General features: G+C 40.5%; 1 protein-coding gene across 4 annotated transcripts in view; it reads right to left on the bottom strand.

Moving 5' to 3' along the window:
- Positions 1 to 241: 241 nt before the first annotated feature.
- Rmnd1 (required for meiotic nuclear division 1 homolog) overlaps positions 242 to 18,023 on the bottom strand; it is a 40,831-nt gene continuing 23,049 nt past the window's right edge. For 3 of the 4 annotated variants that reach the window (XM_047557691.1, XM_047557693.1, XM_047557692.1), the window contains exons 8-12: positions 17,472 to 17,536; positions 15,417 to 15,493; positions 12,493 to 12,613; positions 1,003 to 1,119; positions 242 to 468 (exon numbers count right to left, since the gene is read on the bottom strand). In XM_047557691.1, coding sequence (XP_047413647.1) covers positions 436 to 468; positions 1,003 to 1,119; positions 12,493 to 12,613; positions 15,417 to 15,493; positions 17,472 to 17,536 — 413 coding nt within the window. In that variant the 3' untranslated portion in view covers positions 242 to 435. Of the gene's footprint in view, positions 469 to 1,002; positions 1,120 to 12,492; positions 12,614 to 15,145; positions 15,275 to 15,416; positions 15,494 to 17,471; positions 17,537 to 18,023 lie in introns of those variants that run through there. The other variant, XR_007109406.1, reaches the window with a different exon arrangement.

The following is an 18,023-nucleotide window of genomic DNA, read 5'->3' as shown; positions in this document are numbered from 1 at the left end:
GTGTTCAAAATCTAAGCCTGTTTGTTTTAGGAAGTATGACGATGCCTGGTGCAGTTGGCACAACCCTCAGCAACTTGGTGATACCCTGTCTCAAAAAGGGCTGGGAGTGCAACTCAGTGGTAAAAAGTCAGGGTTCAGTACCAAGAACCCAAGGGGAATTTGCTGAGATTTCCTTGATGCTAAGGTTATCCAGAGTTCTTTAATCTCATAGAAATATTTTCCTTTTGGACTGTCATTGATGCAGACTCAAACACTGTACTCTTCCTGATTTTTATTCAAACAATAATATATTTAGGAGCTGAAGACAACCATTGTAACCATTTCTTGATTTGAAATAATTAAATACCTATTAAGTAAGAGATCACCCAATAGTGAACATTCATTTTTGATTGTAGAACTTGAATATCTCTTGCAGTGGCTTTGGTTATCACAGGATCAGAAAAATACTCGTCCCAGCTCAAACATTACCTTAGGATGATAAAAAGAATTAATTGCACGATTACACGAATGGTGTGAATCTACATTGTGTACAACCATAGAAACAAAATGATGTACCCCGTTTGTGTACAATGAATCGAAATGCAGTCTGTAAAAAGTTAAAAAATAAATAATTAAAAACAAAACCCAAATGTATTGCTGCAAACTACAATGATTTCTAGCATTGTGATTAATGAAAAATGTTCCTCAAGTAAGAGTAAATACTTGCCTTTCTCCCATGGCAAGCTGCAAATCTGAGGCACAGGTAGTCGATTGAAGTTGGGCTACACATAAATTTACAACTAGAACTTCTAAATGCTACCTTTTAAAATGTGGGATCCTTTCAAAAATTACATTTAATGTAATTGCAAAATACCAGTCATTTGAAACTTAAGCTTCTTTTCCACATAGTAATTAAAGTTATCGCCTTTCCTGCTATAATTTTGTGTCTCAAATTGTCTTTATTATCATAGGCTCTCTATTTGTAAAAAGATGGTAAATGATTGTGCCACAGTTTCTGTTCACCTCAATGGTGATGAGGATGACGATCATCCACTCCAAGCGCAGTGCCCTCTTCTCATTCAGATGATTCCGCATTAGATCTGTTAGTTCCATGCAGTGCTGAAGTTTTTCATTCATGACCTGTGTTAAGAAAAGTTTTGGTATCACATTCAAATAATTTAAATTTAAGAGAATAAAGGTAGGTGCAGTTGTACACTCATGTGATTCCAGGCACTGAATGCTAGGCCTAAGGGCAGCAAGTTTAAGACCAGCCTCAACAACTTGGGGAGCAACCTGTCTCAAAAAGGGCTGTGGATGTAGTTCTGTGGTAAAACTGCTCAGGATTCTATCCCCAGTAGTGCAAAACAAAACAAAAACCTCACCAATTTGATCAAATGGTTCAAATTTCTACAGGTATTACCTTGAAAAACCACCTTTCAACTCTTTTTCCCCAAAGGCAAGAAGTCACTCTTTCCAGTGAATCGGCCTAGAGGCATTTTTTAATGCAGATTTAAGGACTATTTTGCATGCCAAACTATTTGTAAGACCTGCCCCCCCATCCACCACCATCCACCACCCAGGGGTGCTCTACCAGTGAGCCTTATCCCCTAATTATTTTTATTGGGGGGGAGTCTCACTGAATTGCTCAGGCTGACCTTGATTTTCCATCCTCCAGCTTCAGCCTCCCTAGTTGCTGGAATCACTGACATGACCCTGGCTATTTCTAGGATTTTGATAGAGGACCTAAAAAAATGAGGTCTCTTAGTTTTTGGTGGCTGCTCTTAGTTCTTTGTTTCTAGTTTGATAGTGGGGATTTAACCCAGGAGCATTCTTTCTGAGCTATATCCACAGCAGCGCCCCCACCCCAACCCTTTTTTTCCCAAAGGCATAGACAGGTTTATTTAGGAAAGTAGGTACACATTCAAGGGAAGTGTGGTGGGATGGGGTGGGGACATTTTCAAGAGATGCCTCTGTGGTCAAAGCAAGCAATCCACACAAGGGAGAATGCAGACTGTCTCCAGAGACAGTGTGGGGTGTTGATATTTATAAAGGGACAGGGATAGGGGCTGGGCAAGAGGTGGAGACGGTGAAGCTACAGAGCCTCACTCCAGTTATTCCTTTGCACTGTCTGTCACTTTACAAGGGCTTGATCTTAAACTGCATCTTAATGGCTTGTAGGTGTTTCCTTTAAGAGTTATCTCTACCCCAAATCCTTAACTCCCCCCAATTTGATTCCTTAGGGGTTGATGAGGGGTAAAGATCGATCTCCTAGGGCTACTTCAGGCTGGCAAGGGGTGATGACCCTGCCTAGTCAGGGATCAAAAGTCTCATGACTGTTCTAAAGGAGACATTTGTCTCAGTTGTTCCCCAGGCCTTTTCAAAATTTTTATTTTGAGATGGGGTCTCAATAAATTGCCAAGATTGGCCTTGAATTTGCAATCCTGTCTCAGACTCCTGATTCCCTGGGATTACAGGCATGACCACCATCTTTAGGTTGTTAGCAGTTTTAAAAAGGCAAATTTAGTTAGGCCTGGTGGCACATGCTTGTAATCCAAGGAACTTGGGAGGCTCATACAGAAGGCTCTTAAGTTCAAGGCCAGCCCAGCAATTTAGTAAGGGCCTAAGCAATTGAGACCCTGTCTCAAAATAAAGGGCTGCAATGTGATTGAGTGGTGAAACTGCCCTGGGTTCAGTCCCAATACCAAGAAAAAAGACAAACTTGAAACTTTTTTTAAGCATGGCCTAAAGATGACAAAAACAATGATTTACTAAAACCCAACACTGAACACGTCCTACCCACTCACCACTACCTGGTACTTTTTACTTTGAGCAGCAATGGTTCTGCAGTATGATGGCTTACAAGCTGGTTGTGGGGTTTCACAGCAAATCAAATCTGAATTTAAAACCTGTCTGACTACTGGCAAGTTACATGCCTGCTTAATATCTCTGTGCCTTCTTTTGAAAACTGGAAAGTCTAGGAACGAACTTTTCAAAATAGTTTTGTGCCAGGCATGGTGGCACATGCCTGTGATCCCAGTATCCAAGGAGGCTGAGGCAGGAAGATCATGATTTCAAAGCCACATCTGCAACCTAGCAAGGCCCTAAACAACTCAGACCCTGTCTCTAAATAAAATACAAAATAGGGCTGGGGATGTGGCTCAGTGGTTAAGTGCCCCTGGGATCAATCCCTGGTACAAAAAAAAAGGGGGGAGTTGATTCTTCCAAGGGTATGCTGAAGGTGCAAGTTTGTCCAGTGAGGATGGAGACTAAGCACAGTGCAAAGATTGACAAAAAGCTCTTGGTACATCCTGTTCATTGATTCTACAATGTTAAACTGCCTTCCTAGTGGATTGCAATGAAAACATTCACCCACACTTAGACTTTATGGTTACCTGTGATTTCTAATCTGAGTATTTGTAACAGTGCTGCCTGCCTTTGCTTTACCACCTACTTCCCTTCCCTCCCCTTTCCTATTGACTGCTTCATCTTGGTCTACAAATGTTTATCCTTAAAAGTTTTTACTTCTGTCTTCAAATTACTGACTCGGCACTTAATTTCAACTTTGACCAAAAAACAGACATGTTCTTCCTCCACTTTCTCACCACTCAACTTATTCCTTAGGATTTGCACATATTACCGTAACTCACCTGTAAAAGTTTCCTATTAAATATTAGTTCTAAAGCCCAGTTAACCCAAGCATTTGACTACATGTCATGCTACTGTATGCTTCCTATTTAGCTGTAGAGGTGTGTGTCACATGCAAGCAAAGGAAAGAACAGCAGCCTTCGTTGGGGTGTTTACTGTGAAGTAGGCTTTAAACAGGGAGGTGACAGAAAGGGAACATTTGTTTCAAACAGGAAACAGCATACAGGGACGCATACCTAGACAGTGCAAAACTTGGAAGAAGTGCTTGCAAATGAGGTAAGTACATTGTGAGAGGTAACGAGTACCACTAGTATGGGTAGAATAATGCCCCCATCTCAGATACTCATAGCTGTTGCTGGAACCTGTGAACATTACAAAACTAAGATTGCTAATCAGCTGGCTTTAAGACAGGTAGGGCCAGATCATCTGGGTGAGCCTAATGTACTCACAGGGTCTTTAAATGTGGAAATAGAAGAATTCAGAATGACACAACGGGAGGAAGACTTAACTTGCCTTTGCTAGACTGAGAAAGGGGCTGTGAGCCACAGAATGTAGGCAGCCTCCAGAAAAAAATGTGCCCTGCGAACACCTTGATTTTAGTCCAGTGACACCGAAGTCAGGCTTCTTTTTTTTTTTTGGGTGCTGGGGATCCAACCCAGGGCCTTGTGCTTACTAAGGCAAGCTCTCTACCGACTGAGCTATCTCCCCAGCTCCCTAAGTCAGGCTTTGACCTATAAAACTCTTAAGATGGTAAGCTTGTGTTAAGGGTGTAGTAATTTGTTACAATAGCAATAGAAAATATGCCACACTGTAATGTCTGGACTTATTTCTAAATAAGAGTCCTTTTTTTCAATCCTGAAATACTTGTTTAAGATTCACTATACTACAGGAAAGAGAAGACAGAATGGCAAGTAAGACAGACATGTCTGCCTTCTTGACAGAGGGTGCAGAGGGATTGGAAAAGGATCCACTCTAGACTAGTCTTAGACTAGTCCAGGGGAGGCAGGAAGCTGAGCGGCAGAGCGGGTGCATGTGAACTGGGGGGAACTTAAAGGCGGGGGCTGGTATGGTACCTACCTGTTTCACTAGCCCAGGGCCTATCAATAAGTACACACCAATGAATGAGTGACACCTGAAGGGAAATGAAGCGGGCAAAGCAGAAAGAAGACTCTCAGACGACTTTAAATTTCTGGCTGAATGACTAGATTGGTGAGGCTAGGTGGTTCTGCCAGGAGCCGAAATAGAAAGCAGGAAAGGGTCAACCTTTTCTGAAGAATACAATGAGTTCCACTTTGAAATCTCAATCCCGATCTGTTCTACAAATTCAAGTACCTACTGTATGTGATGCCTTTGCCCAAACTGGAAAGCAAACATTCACAGTCTCTGACCTCATGGAGCTTACATTCCAGTAGAAATGGCACATGTAATTAGAAGGGAAGCTATGAGATGTGTAAATGTGGAGGGGTCGTGCGATTTAGGAGGCAACTGAACAATACTGGGTAGACAAACAAGGGATTAGGGTTAGAGGAATTATCTGAAAATTACCAAGAAAAGGTGGAATAAGTCATGAAAAGGAGTGCTTGGGGAACAGGCAGCATGAGAAGCATCTGTGACAGGGACACCAATTTGGTAAGATGGCACATGGCACTGGCTGAAAATTGGTTTCTGTCCCCACAGTACTCTAACTGAACTCTGAATATTTTTTCCAGTGATCTAATTACCAAATGAAATGATCTGACCTCTGCCCTCAAATTTTCTGATTGCTTTTCAGCCTGTCTTACGCCCCATCACTTCAGATTTCCCCAAGGCTCATCTTGTGGAAAAAATAAAAATAAGGAACGGCTTTCCACTAGTCTTCTTGAAAGACCATATGGCTTGTTGAAGGCCAGAACCAGCCTCATTCTTCTTTTGTCTTAGACTGTGGTGCCAGCAGTATGTTGAGCATTATAGAGTATGTTCCCCAAGGCCACTGTGTTAAAGGCTGATCCCCAGGACGGATTTATTGGGAAACGGCAGAATCTTCAAGAGGTGGAGCTTAGTAGGAGGTCTTTAGGTCATGGGGAGTATGCTCAGCTTTTTTTTTTTTTTTTTTTTTTTTTTTTTAACCACTGTGACCAAAAGACCTGACAACTGGAGGAAAAGTTTATTTGGTGCTAAGTTTCAGCGGTCTCAGTTCACAGATGGCCAACTCCATTGCTCTGGGCCAGAGGTGAGGCAGAACACCATGACAGGAGGGCACACCAGAGGAAAGCAGCTTGGAACACACCCAAAAGCAGAGAGCTCCACTCTACAAGGACTAAATATTACCCCCCCACCCCCGTATGCCTACAGTTACCATCCAGGTAGTCCTATTGGTGGATCAGCACTGAGTAGGTTAAGCCTCTCCTAATCCAATCATTTCACCTCTAAGTTTTCTTGCATTGTTTCACACAAGTTGTGGGGGACACCTCATATCTAAACCATAACACTCCTGAAAGGGACTATGGGACTCTGACTCTTACTCTTTGTTCCTTAGCTTGTGATGTAAGTTAGTTTTGCTCTGTCACACACTCTCATCATGATGTGTTGCTTTGCTACAGGCCCATAACAATGGGGCCAACTGATAATGAACTGAAACCTCCCAGACTGTGAGCCAAAACAAACCTGTGTTCTTTGTAAGTTGATTATCTCAGGTATTTTGTTGAAGTGATGGAAAGCTGACAAATACGAGTCACTTCTAAGTCTTTCACACAATTCAACTAGTATTAACTGCTTATGGGGATGCAGAGAAAACGTAGTTTGAGAACTTGTAGGAATGCTTCCTAACTCAAGTGGAAGATTTAACACCAGAGAGATGCCTCAGAGTGAGACTGAGTGATGAAGTGAACAACTGACTTGTTAGTGATAAGAACTATAAAACAGGCATCTTAAGGCTAACTTTCACTTATCTGATCACTCTTAGATGTCTACTATGTTGGGCACCTTTGAAAGAATGTAAGCAAAGAAATCCTGTCTATGTTTTGACCAAGTCTTTCCATAAAAGCTTTCATTCATACAGGAGCCTTTTATGAGCTCTGATACCCTTGTGACTCAAAAGACAGAACTTCCCTTAGGAAATGCTTAACTCTAGAGACACGTGCAATCAGACCACTGTGATAGAGTCTGTGAAGTGCTAAGCTTGAGGGTCTGAGGTCTGTCAGAAACACAAAAGCATGGGGAAACTTCCTAAGAGTGGTTTGGGCTCATTAGGCAAAATGCAGTTAGGATTGTCCTGGCCCAAGGACACAGAATGAACCAAATCACATCAACTTGAAAAGGTATGAAAGACTTTTTAATGGTGCTAGAGTAAATAGATCTTCACTTTTATTCTTCAGAATATTACTTAATTGTCTCTCCCCCCAGGTTTGCAGAGGCATAACTGACATATTTCACTTGTTTGTAGTGCCCAGTGCAATAGTACGCATCTTCCCTGTGTATTCTAAAGTTCCTGAAGTCAGTCACTACAGTTACAGACAGTTCATATAAGATTTTTAAAAATAACTGCCTCAGGACTGGCTTTTAACAGGAATCTACACATTCGGGGATTCAGCGAAGCCTGCTCCCCTGCACTCTGGGCTGAGCCAACTTTCCAGTGGTGGGATCCAAAGAAGCTTTTCCACTCAGGAATTCTGTTTCTGGGCAAGCCCAAAGGGACCCTTAATGGCATATCCTTCCTCTGGTGTAGAGTGGCAATGCAGTGGCACACTCTCCAGGGTTTTCCTTTCCTTGTTAGTAGGTAATTATTCACTGCACTTTTGTTTTCACTATTGATTCTTTGGCATTACTCATCTACTGAAGCTTTCATGTTGAACATAAAGGATTTGAGTGAGTTCTTAAAAGACATTCTTCTTACTTCTCATCCTCTGGATCATACACTCAATGTCTTCCTTGATCAAACCTTCCCTGTTGGTGTTGGGGCTGGCCTTGAACTTGTGATATTCCTGCTCAGCCTCCTGAGTTCCTGTCACTGGGGTTAGAGTCGTGCACCATTATACCTACTATAAAAACTCTTTATAGATTCTTTACTATATTCAACATAAAAGGTTGTGGTGTTTGTGAATAAGTACAGTTTTACTTCTCACTATAGGAAATTTAAAATTTTAGAGATACAGATAGAACCACTCACAAGGGATTGGTGACTTGTCTAGCTGACACTGCTTAGGGCTTTCTCCACAGGTCTAGGGTGCCCAAAACTGGAACAACATTTGATTCTTCTAGCTGTCGATGTATAGCAGAGGTATAACTGTTAATCCTTTCATGGAAGAACTCAATCTCAAACTGTCCTTACGAGTGGAAGGGCTCATTAGAGAAGGGTGGGCTTGGGCAGCCCTCTTGTTCTCTCTGATGTCTTTTTTATACTTGTACTTGATCTTGATTATGGTAGAGCTGACCACTAGGTGTCAAGGTATTCTTCACCTAGGCAGGGATCCTCAGTTGTAGACCTGATTTCAGTAATCACACTGTTTAGCAGTGGCACACCTCTGTAGTCTCAGCTACTCAGGAGGCTGAGGCAGGGTTTCTTGAGCCCAGTTCAAGGCCAGCCTGCTAACACAGTGAGACTTCATCTCAAAATAAATAAAATCAAAAACAATTTTGAATCTTTTTTTTTTCCAGTGCTGAGGATCAAATAAGGGGCCTTGTGTATACTTAGCAAGTGTTCTATCACTAAGCTATGTCCCCAGTCTTAATAATCCCACTTTGAATAGTTAGGATATACACATAAAAAATGATGCCCAGGTCAAAGATCAGAACAATGCTTGATGTTTTTGGTATCAACTTTCTTTTCACTTTTGCTTTTTGCAGGATAGGACTGAACCCAGAGTTAGGCACATGCTCTTCCATTGAGCTATATTCCAGTCCTTTTTATTTTTATTTTAAGATAAGGTCTAAGTTGTATGAGTTGACCTCAAATTTTTGATCCTCCTGCCTCAGTCTCCCCAGTAGCTGTGATTACAGATGTATATCATCACACAGTTGGTTTTTGTTTTTGCTTTTGTTTTGTGGTGCAGGAGAGTGAACCCAGGTCCTCATATGTGCCAGGCAAGTGCTCCACCACTGAGCTTCATCTATAGCCTTGGCATCAACTTTCTTGTTCAAGTCTAGTGTCAATGGCAATTGGCCCACTGATGATTCTCAAATAATGAGATCAGCAATGATTCCAGCATCTTTAGGGTCCTGGAGTTGGAATTGTTAAAGTAACTGGTAGCAGGAAGATAATGTGGGTCAGCATTCACAAAATAGACTTCTAAAAATTTCCCCATCTTTTTCTCAAAACTGTTACAGCAGGCAGACTTCTGAGATGCCACCCAAAGATTTTCTACCTCCTAGTGTTTGCTCCTGTGTCATCCCCTCCCCTGGAGTGTGGGGTAGGCCTGCTGACTTGCTTTTAACAAACAGAACACAGCTAAAGTGCTGGGCTACTCTTCCTGTGATTAGGCTACAAGACATTGTGAGACTGCTACCTTGCTAGCACCCTCTTGCTACAGTCTCTTGCTGTCTTGCTATTCACTATGATGCAGAAAGCTGTCATGCAGAAGCCTTTATGCTAAGGAACTGAGGTCTCAGTCCAACAGCCTGAAGAAGAACTGAACCTAGGCAACAACCACATGAGTAAACTAGGAAATGAACTCTCAGTCATTCCTTGTAGTGCTTGCAGCCTCATGAGAGATTCTGACATAAAACTACAGGATAATAAGAATTGTTTCAAGACACTTAAGATTTGGGGGAACTGCTTGTTACACAGCAATAGCAAACCAATACACCTACTGGCAATACCTTATCTTCATAAACATAGCATGTCTCTTTTATATCCTCTAGATCTTCAGCCTGTGTGTGTAGTCCACAACCATGAAAGTTCAAAGCTTTTCATGTATACCCAGAAAACTGATTCTGTGTATCTAAAACTGAGTTGATGCAGTCCACTGAAATTTTATTCTTACAGGGTCTGTGATCAATCTTTCTATGCCAGTAGAAGCAACATAGCGTTTCCCTGACACTGGCAATGAGGTCCATTTTGTTGTCTTAGAAGATAACACACAGGAATATCAAGATGGGTGACAACTGTAGATTCCTTTGATGTGGTTAAGGAAGGGACAGTGTGTGACTTTGAGGAAAAAATGTAGATGCATGTTGCCATAGCATTCCATGAGCCATGGCAGGGTTTTGAAATTTTTTCCCCTGCTGTACTGGGGATTGAACCTAGAGGCACTCTACCACGGACTATATCCCAGCATTTTCTTGTTTTTTTTTTTAATTTCGACACAAAGTCCTATTGAGTTGTTAAGGCTGGCTTTTTTTTTTTTTTTTTTTTTTTTAATAGTTGTACATGGATAGAACACCTTTATTTTATTTGTTTACTTTTATGTGGTGCTGAGGATCAAACTCAGTGTCTCACAAGTGCTAGCCAAGTGCTCTGCTACTGAGCTACAACCCCAGCCCTAAGGCTGGCTTTGAATTTGTCATTCTCCTGCCCTAGTTTCCCAAGTAGCTAGGACGATAAGATTGTGTTACTATGTCTGGCTAAGTCATTTCTTTCTTTTCTTTTTTGGTACTAGGGACTGAACCCAGGGGTACTTAACTACTGAACTACATCTCCAGCCCCGCTCCCCTTTTTTAAAACTATTTTCAGATAGGGTCTCATTAAGTTGTTAAGGCTGCCCTTGAACGTGTGATACTCCTACCTCAGCCTCCCAAGGCACTGATTGATTTCAGACAAGTCATTTCTTTTTGATGAGATACTAGGGTGAATGTAGGGAAATAAGATTGAAAAAGGAACATAGTAGTAAGGACCTTGTATATCAAGCAAAACCACAAAATATAAACACTTGAGGCAATGAGGGAAACTGGAGGTATTGAAATTATTGGAGGGAATGAAAAAAGACAATAGACACTCTCAGTAGAGAAACAGAAGATATAAAGAAGAAACAATGGAAATTTCAGAACTGAGCAGTGAAATAAATTCAATGAAATAAAAAATTCATTCTCAGTAGCAATATGACAGAAGAAAGAATGAGTTGAACCTGCAGATGAAACAAGAGAACTTGCCCAATCTGAATGACAGAAAACATGCCGGGGAAAAAATGGACAGAGCCTCAAAAGGCTTGGAATATGACAGAAGATCAAACGTGCAGGCTGCAGAATGACAGCAGATTTCCTACAGAAATCAGGAGGTCAGGAGGAGGTGGCACAGCGTTTTTCAGGTGCAAGAAAAGACCTGTCAACCCCAAATACTGTAACTTGTGAAAAGATCCTTCAGGAATGGAGGGAAAATTAAGATATTCTCACAGGATGAAAAACTAAGCAAATGTGTATCAGCAGACTTACCTTAAAAAAAGAGCTAAAGGAAATTCTTGAAAAGGGGAAAACAATAAATGAAGAAATCATGGAACATAAGAAGGCAGGAAAGAACAGAAAAATAAGAATATGGGTCAATACAACAAACTTCTGAGTTTTCTAAAGTTAGGTTTGATGTTGAAGCAAAAATTGTAACTATCTGATAAAGTGCTTAATATCTAAAGAAAAAAAAGGAAAAAGAACAGTTAAGAAAGTTACAAATAGGGGAAAGTAAGGGATGTAATGGGAAGTAAAGTTTCTATGCTTCATTTAATCTGGTCAAATGTGGAAGCCAGAAGACTGTAATGTCTGTATAATGACTCCAACGACCACTAAATATCTTTGCAAGGAGATATGCTCAAAACAACATTGATAAAACAATTAAAAAAAAAGTCTCAGTAACCCTCAGGAAAGCAGAATCGATCTACACAACAATGCGGAAAGCTCTCAAGGGCATTATGGCCAGTGAAAAAAGCCGATTTTAAAAGCTACACACTGTGGCAGGAGGGGGCAGGGGAAGGAAAGATAGTGGACGGAGACAGACATATTACCCTGTGTACGTGGCTGATTACACGAATGGTGTATATCTACATTGTGTACAACCACAGAAATGAAAAGCTGTACCCCATTTGTGTACAATGAATCAAAATGCAGTCTGTAAAATAAATAAATAAAAAAATAAAAAGTTACCCACTGTGACTCGACTCACATACCATTTGCAAAATGATAAAATGATGGAGATGGAGAGCAGATTACTGCTGCCAGGGTTTCAAGCTGGTGAAGTGGGGGTGCACTGGTGTGGGATGAAGGGGTAGCATGCGGTATCTCGATCCTGTGGCTTCATGAGTCCACGTGTGCTGCGCTGTCACAGAATCCTGCCCTGTAGCACCACTATTGCTTTCCTGTTTGCTCTTTCCCCATGCAGTACACCGCCATTACTACCGCCATCACCATGATCCAGATAAGGATGCGTCTCTCCATTTTGCTTCTACTCTTCTAAGTGCTCGGGAGATAGTTCTCTCTTGATAGCTTGTTCTTTTCTAATCTCAGCATTTCTTAAATTTAGTTCATTTCTTTCCCCTGACTTTTCTTTGTTTGGCCACCTTTCTGCCCATCACCAGCAGGCAAATATTAGTCAACCTGTGTCCTCCCCGCCCCACCCCCCCATTGCCAGTCACTTGATTTATCATACAGGACTTTTTCTTCAGTTTATTTCTATTTTCAGTGTCACCATAATAGTTCAGGACTCCAAGAACTCCTGTTTTAAGCAAGACAAGAACTTCCTAATGCATTGTTAGGCCTTCAGACTCCTACAAATCTAGTCTTTGAAGCAAATATCAGAAGATCTGACACAAAAAGTTGAAATGTGACTGTAGAAGATAAACAAGGGACCATTTGAAGAGATCTGAGCAGAAGCTGAACACACTATTTCCCTGAAAGCAGTTAACATGTTCACTTAAGTGTCATACAAATTATAGGCAACCTTTTTTTCTCTTAATAAAAGTGCAAAATGCATACCTTAACTCTTCGAGTAATACTTAGAAACTGACAAGTTTTATCATAAAGTTCTTCCAGGTTTTCTCTGTCCCAGTAGAAATCAGGAGTGATCAAGAAGTCTGAACTCAAGTTTATACGGTGCCTTAAAAAAGGGAAAATTATAATCTTTTTATCTTGAACTAAAAATCAGTGTTTCTATTACATTTCATAGTTATACTGTGCTATATGAGAACATTTTAAAATACTGACATTTGCAAAATACTTGTAATGTAAATTTAAATGACAAAAGAATTTCAAAATCTCAACCAAATTAATCCAGTCTTAAATTACATTTTGTTTTCAATTTCTGAAGTTGTTTCTTTTTTCATTACATAAAGCTTATAATACACACACTCATATTTTGGGGAGATAGGTAATACAAAGCTCAGAATTTAAAAAAAATATACAGATGCAAGCCAAAAAAAGCTGGGGGAGGGTGCTGGGGATGTTGCTCAGTGGTTCAATTCCCAGTAATAGACACACACACACACACTTATGTAAAGATAAAATTGATAAATAACTGCTCTTAATTCTCTCTGTGTGTTTTACTATGGAATGAACCCTGGGCCTCATCTTACCACTCAACCACAACCCCCTCCCTTTTCTAACTTTTTATTTTGAGGTGGGGTCTGGTTAAGTTGTCCAGGCTGGTCTTGAATTTGCAATCCTCCTGTCTCAGACTGACCAGTGGCTGGGATTACAGCTGTGGCCACCACGCCATCCTTATCTCCAGCTTTCCTTTTCTCCCACTTCCTATGGTGGCCACCACTACGTTTCCTCTGTATCTGTTCAGTGATTGTGCAAACACTGGACAAGCAAACATACACATTCATTCTCTCCCTCTCAATTTCTACCTTTTATATAGAGGTGTACGCTTACTTTCAAAAATTTAAATGAAGGTTTAAGTTGTAATAGTTACATATAAATAGCTATTCACTATTAAAAAAAAAAAAAAGAAAAGAAAAGAAAATACCCTAGAGAGGAGTTGAGGAAAACAGTGGTAAGTGCTCTTAAACACATAACTCAAATCCTTAGTCCCCCCAGTGACAGGCCCTGTGAACACTTTGATGTGGCCTTCTAGATGTTTCTCTGTGCATATATGCTGTCAAGTTAAATGAGAATGTTTGTGTTGTCTTGTGACTTTTCATCCAATAAACCCTGCCATGTTTCTTTTCAGACTCATCACCTTCCTTTATTAACATACGCATTTTTTTATAAGGATAAGGAACTCTGGATAGAAAAGTCAGCCTTATAGGTCTGGGGTTGTAGCTCAGTGGTACAGCACTTGCCTAGTACGTGTGAGGCACTGGGTTCGATCCTCAGTGCTATATAAAAATAAATAAAAAATAAAGGTATTGTGGCCACCTACAACTAAAAGTCAGCCTTATAGAAACTGTACAAATCTAACTTTTGAGGTTTTATTTATTTATGTTGTAGGACCAAGGACTGAACCTTGTCCTTTATGCATTGTAGATAAGCACTCTACCACTGAGCTACATCACTAGCCCTTTTTATTTTATTTTGGCATGAGGTCTCGCTGAGTTGTCCAGCCTGCCTCCAACCCGTCATTCTCCTGAGTAGCTAGGATTACAGGCGTGCACCACTGCACTCAACTACTTTTGAGTTCTGATATTATCGTTTGCTAGCAGATTCTGCCTGCATTTCTAAGAGAACAGGAGAGAAGGGTGCCTCTCTTCCACTTCTTAGAGAACACAAGGCTTTGCATCTGCTGGGGTCGCTCCTGCTGAATGACCCTGAATCAGGGTCCCTAAATGCTGAGAAATGCTCAGATGATGAAACACTGCACGGCTTCTCTCCAGGCAGAGCGTCTAAGAACAGAGAGAAGCTGTGGGTAAACACGAGGAGCTCTGGTAACTCATTCCACACATCAGAAGGGATAAAACCGGGCAGTGCTGCCCTGTGAGACAAACAACAATATCCAGGATGTTTCATTCCATAAATCCTTGGAAAATTACAAGAATAAAACAAACTGAAGCCAGGCATGGTAGTGCATGCCAGTAATCCCAGTGACTTGGGAGGCTGAGGCAGGAGGATCACAAGTTTAGGGCCAGTCTCAGCAACTTAGGCCCTAAGCAACATAGTGAGACCCTGTCTCAAAAAGTGCTAGGAGTGTAGTTCAGTGGTAAAGTACTGTTGACATCAATCCCCAGTACAAAAAAATAAATAAACTGAAAACCTTTCCAGATATTTATTTAATATGTGCATCACTGTATTTCATGAATTTCAGGAGATAGTCCTTTCCATTTAACATCTCTAAGTATGGGAGATATCTTAAAATTATTGATGGTGTCTGTTAAATGTGACAGTTGTGACTGAGTTGTCATTATCTTAAACTATTTCCTATATGCTTTCCTTTCTACATATTTAAGAGGGAATCCATATCAAATAAGACTCAAAGGGCTCTATGTGTAAAACCTAAATCCCAAAATAAAAAAGCATTATTAAGTTTATGTGGCAGGGTTTTTCCTTGTCTATGGCATTTTACAGTGTCTGAAATCCAATAAAATGTGGTACATAACTTTTCAGTAGCAATTGAGTGATTGAGCAACATGATGCAGTGATATATTTTTACTGGGAATTCCCATTAACCGAATTCTAGACTGTATCTTCCTACCTTCAAAGGGCATCTATTGTGCCCTTGATATATGTTTAATGTAGACTAATTAAAATCTCTTTTACATGAATCTCCTCCAGTACAGTCCTAATACAGCCTCTTGCTTCTCATGGGTAAGAGTTCTTCACGCTAATAATTAATGAAAAAAAAAAAAAAACAGCTATAATTCCCATCAAGGTATAAATGTTTTTCCTTTAATACAGAACTACAGGAATGTTTTCATGAGACTGTTAAGTATATGAAATGTTATATTTACAAAAGAAAATTTTACCTTAGGGCAAAGAGCTCACCCATTTTCTGCATAACTTCTTTATGAGACAGTTTCACTTTCTTCCCAGCTTTTAAAGCCTGTTTGGGAGGAGGGGAAAACACACACACACAGTCGGCTCTTTATCTTCGGGTTCTTCATCTATGTTTTCAATTAACCATGGACAGAACAAAAGTGTTTTTGAAAGACTGCACCTGCACTGAACATGAAGACTGGTCTTTCCTGTCACTGTTCCTTAAACAGCACAGAACATTCAACCATTTATACAACATTTATGTTAGGTATTATTAATAATCTAGAGAGGATTTAAAGCATACAAGAAGATGTGCATGAGTTATATGCGAATACTAGCCACTTTACATAAAGATAAGCATCCATAATTTTTGGTATACTGGGGTAGGGGTAGGGCCCTGGAACTGATTTCCCATGGATACTGGTAAACATTAGGATTCCAGTAAGCATGAGGTCCATCAAATAGATTCTAAAGGGGCAAAATTTTAATTTTATGTACATAACTATTATGTGTCAGTCTCCCAAACAGATGTCTTAACTCACCCCAAGATTTCAAAATCTTATTAAGTAGAAATATACTTTCTTTTATTTCCCTTTGCTATAGTTTGGATCTTTTTCTTTTCTTTTTTTCCAATACTGGGGTTTGAACCCAGGGGCATTTTACCACTGAGCTACATCCCCAGTCTTTTTTATTTTGAGACAGGCCGCACTGAATTGCAGAGGTTGGCCTCAAACTTGTCATGCTCTTGCCTCAGCCTCCTAAGTTGCTGGGATTCCAGGTGTGCACCAATGGGCCTGGCTAGTTTGGATTGTGAATGTCCCCAGAGGCCCAAGTGTTGAAGACTTGGTCCTTATCCTGTGGTGCTACTGGGAGAAAGTGGAACCTTCAGGAGGCGGGGCTAGCGGGCGGGCGGGAGTTAGGCCATTGGGCTGCAGCCTCATAGGGCATACTGAGAACTTGGCCCCTTCTCCTCCTTTGCCTTTGCCTGCTGGCTGCCAAGAGGTGAGTTGCTTGTCTTCCACATGCTCCCTGCCATGGGATGCTTTCTTGACACATGTCGAAAGCAATGGATTTGCCCAACCATGGGCTGAAACCTCCAAACTGGGAGCCAAAGCGAACCTTAGGTACCTTAGTTGATTGTCTTAGGCATCTTGTTACAGAAATGGAAAGCTTAAATACCCTTCACACCAGCACTTCCCTTGATATACATTCCTAATCTCAGAAAAACAAGGCCTCTTTTTCTAAGAGTAATTATTGTGTCACAGCAAAAACAGTAAAAATGACTTTTAATGCACTTTGAAATTTTAATATAGCTTTACACATTTATAACAATATTGTAAATATAACTCATGTACATCCATTACTTTATCAAAATTTCATAGTTTTTAAAAATCACAAATAAGTTGTAATAATCTCCTTCCTTAGAAAGATTTCCTTTTCCTTTTCCTTTTGTGCAGTGCTGGGGACCAAATCCAGGGCCTTGTAGCACGCTAGGCAAATGCTCCACCAGTGAGCTACAACTCTAGCATGCTTTTCCCCTTTTATTCAGTTATATTAAAAACACAGTGCCATCACAGTCATTTGAAGTTTTGAAAAGTAAAAAAATATCAACATGAAATTTCTTATTTCATCATTTTGTGTGTATGGGGAGGCTGGTTTTGTATGTGTGTGTGTGTGTGTGTGTCTGGAGACTGAACTCATGTTTTCAAGCATGCTAGGCAAGCACTCTACCACTGAGCCACACCCCCAGCCTGTTTTTGTTTTTTGTCTACATTCTGGGTAGCTTTCCTAGTGTATTTTATTACTTTATTGTACTCTCATATGTATATACTGTAATATTGGGAAGTCTGTATTATTCTCAATTAAGAATCAATCTTGAGGGCTGGGGTTGTGGCTCAGTGGTAGAGCGCTGACCTAGCACATGTGAAGCACGGGGTTCCATCCTCAGCACCACATAAAATAAATAAACAAAGGTATTGTGTTCATCTACAATTAAAGAAATATTTAAAACTCCTTGAAAATAAGCATAAACTTGATATAATTACCTCTGGAATAGATTGAATAGACTCAATAAATTTATCCAGTGTCACTTCCCAAATAGCCAATTTCACTGGGGGGGAAAAATATGAAAAATTTCTTTATAATATTATTCATGCTTATATGAAATCTACAACTGTACAGTACCTTTGCTGCCCTTTCAACAATAAACGTTTAAGAAGCAAATGTGCTAAAAATTGAAACTAAAAATCAAGAATAGTTAGTGATGGTAAAGGATAACACTAAAGTAGAAACAGTATTTCTAAGACCAAAGCTACATATGAAGAATTCTGTATTTTTTTAATACCACTTTTCAGAAGCCCAGAGGGTGTGCGGCACCCCTTGACACCCTGGGCAGCTCTGTGGACAGGCCTGCCGCGGGTCCCCAGGGCCATGAGGAAAGCACAGAGGTCTCGGAAGTTTCCCAGAGGGGCGTGGATGGGCTGCCACAGCAGCTGCCTCATGCACAGCAGAGACACAAGAGATTCTCACAGAACTTCTATGGTACTATCAGGGGCATGGATCTTTCAGGAAAAACTTAGAGCAGCTGTGACTCTGGC

This window comes from Sciurus carolinensis, chromosome 7 (genome assembly GCF_902686445.1).
Source record: "Sciurus carolinensis chromosome 7, mSciCar1.2, whole genome shotgun sequence".
NCBI lineage: Eukaryota > Metazoa > Chordata > Mammalia > Rodentia > Sciuridae > Sciurus > Sciurus carolinensis.
The sequence above is the reverse complement of the archived record's forward strand: the minus strand, read 5'-3'. Positions and strand labels throughout refer to the sequence as shown.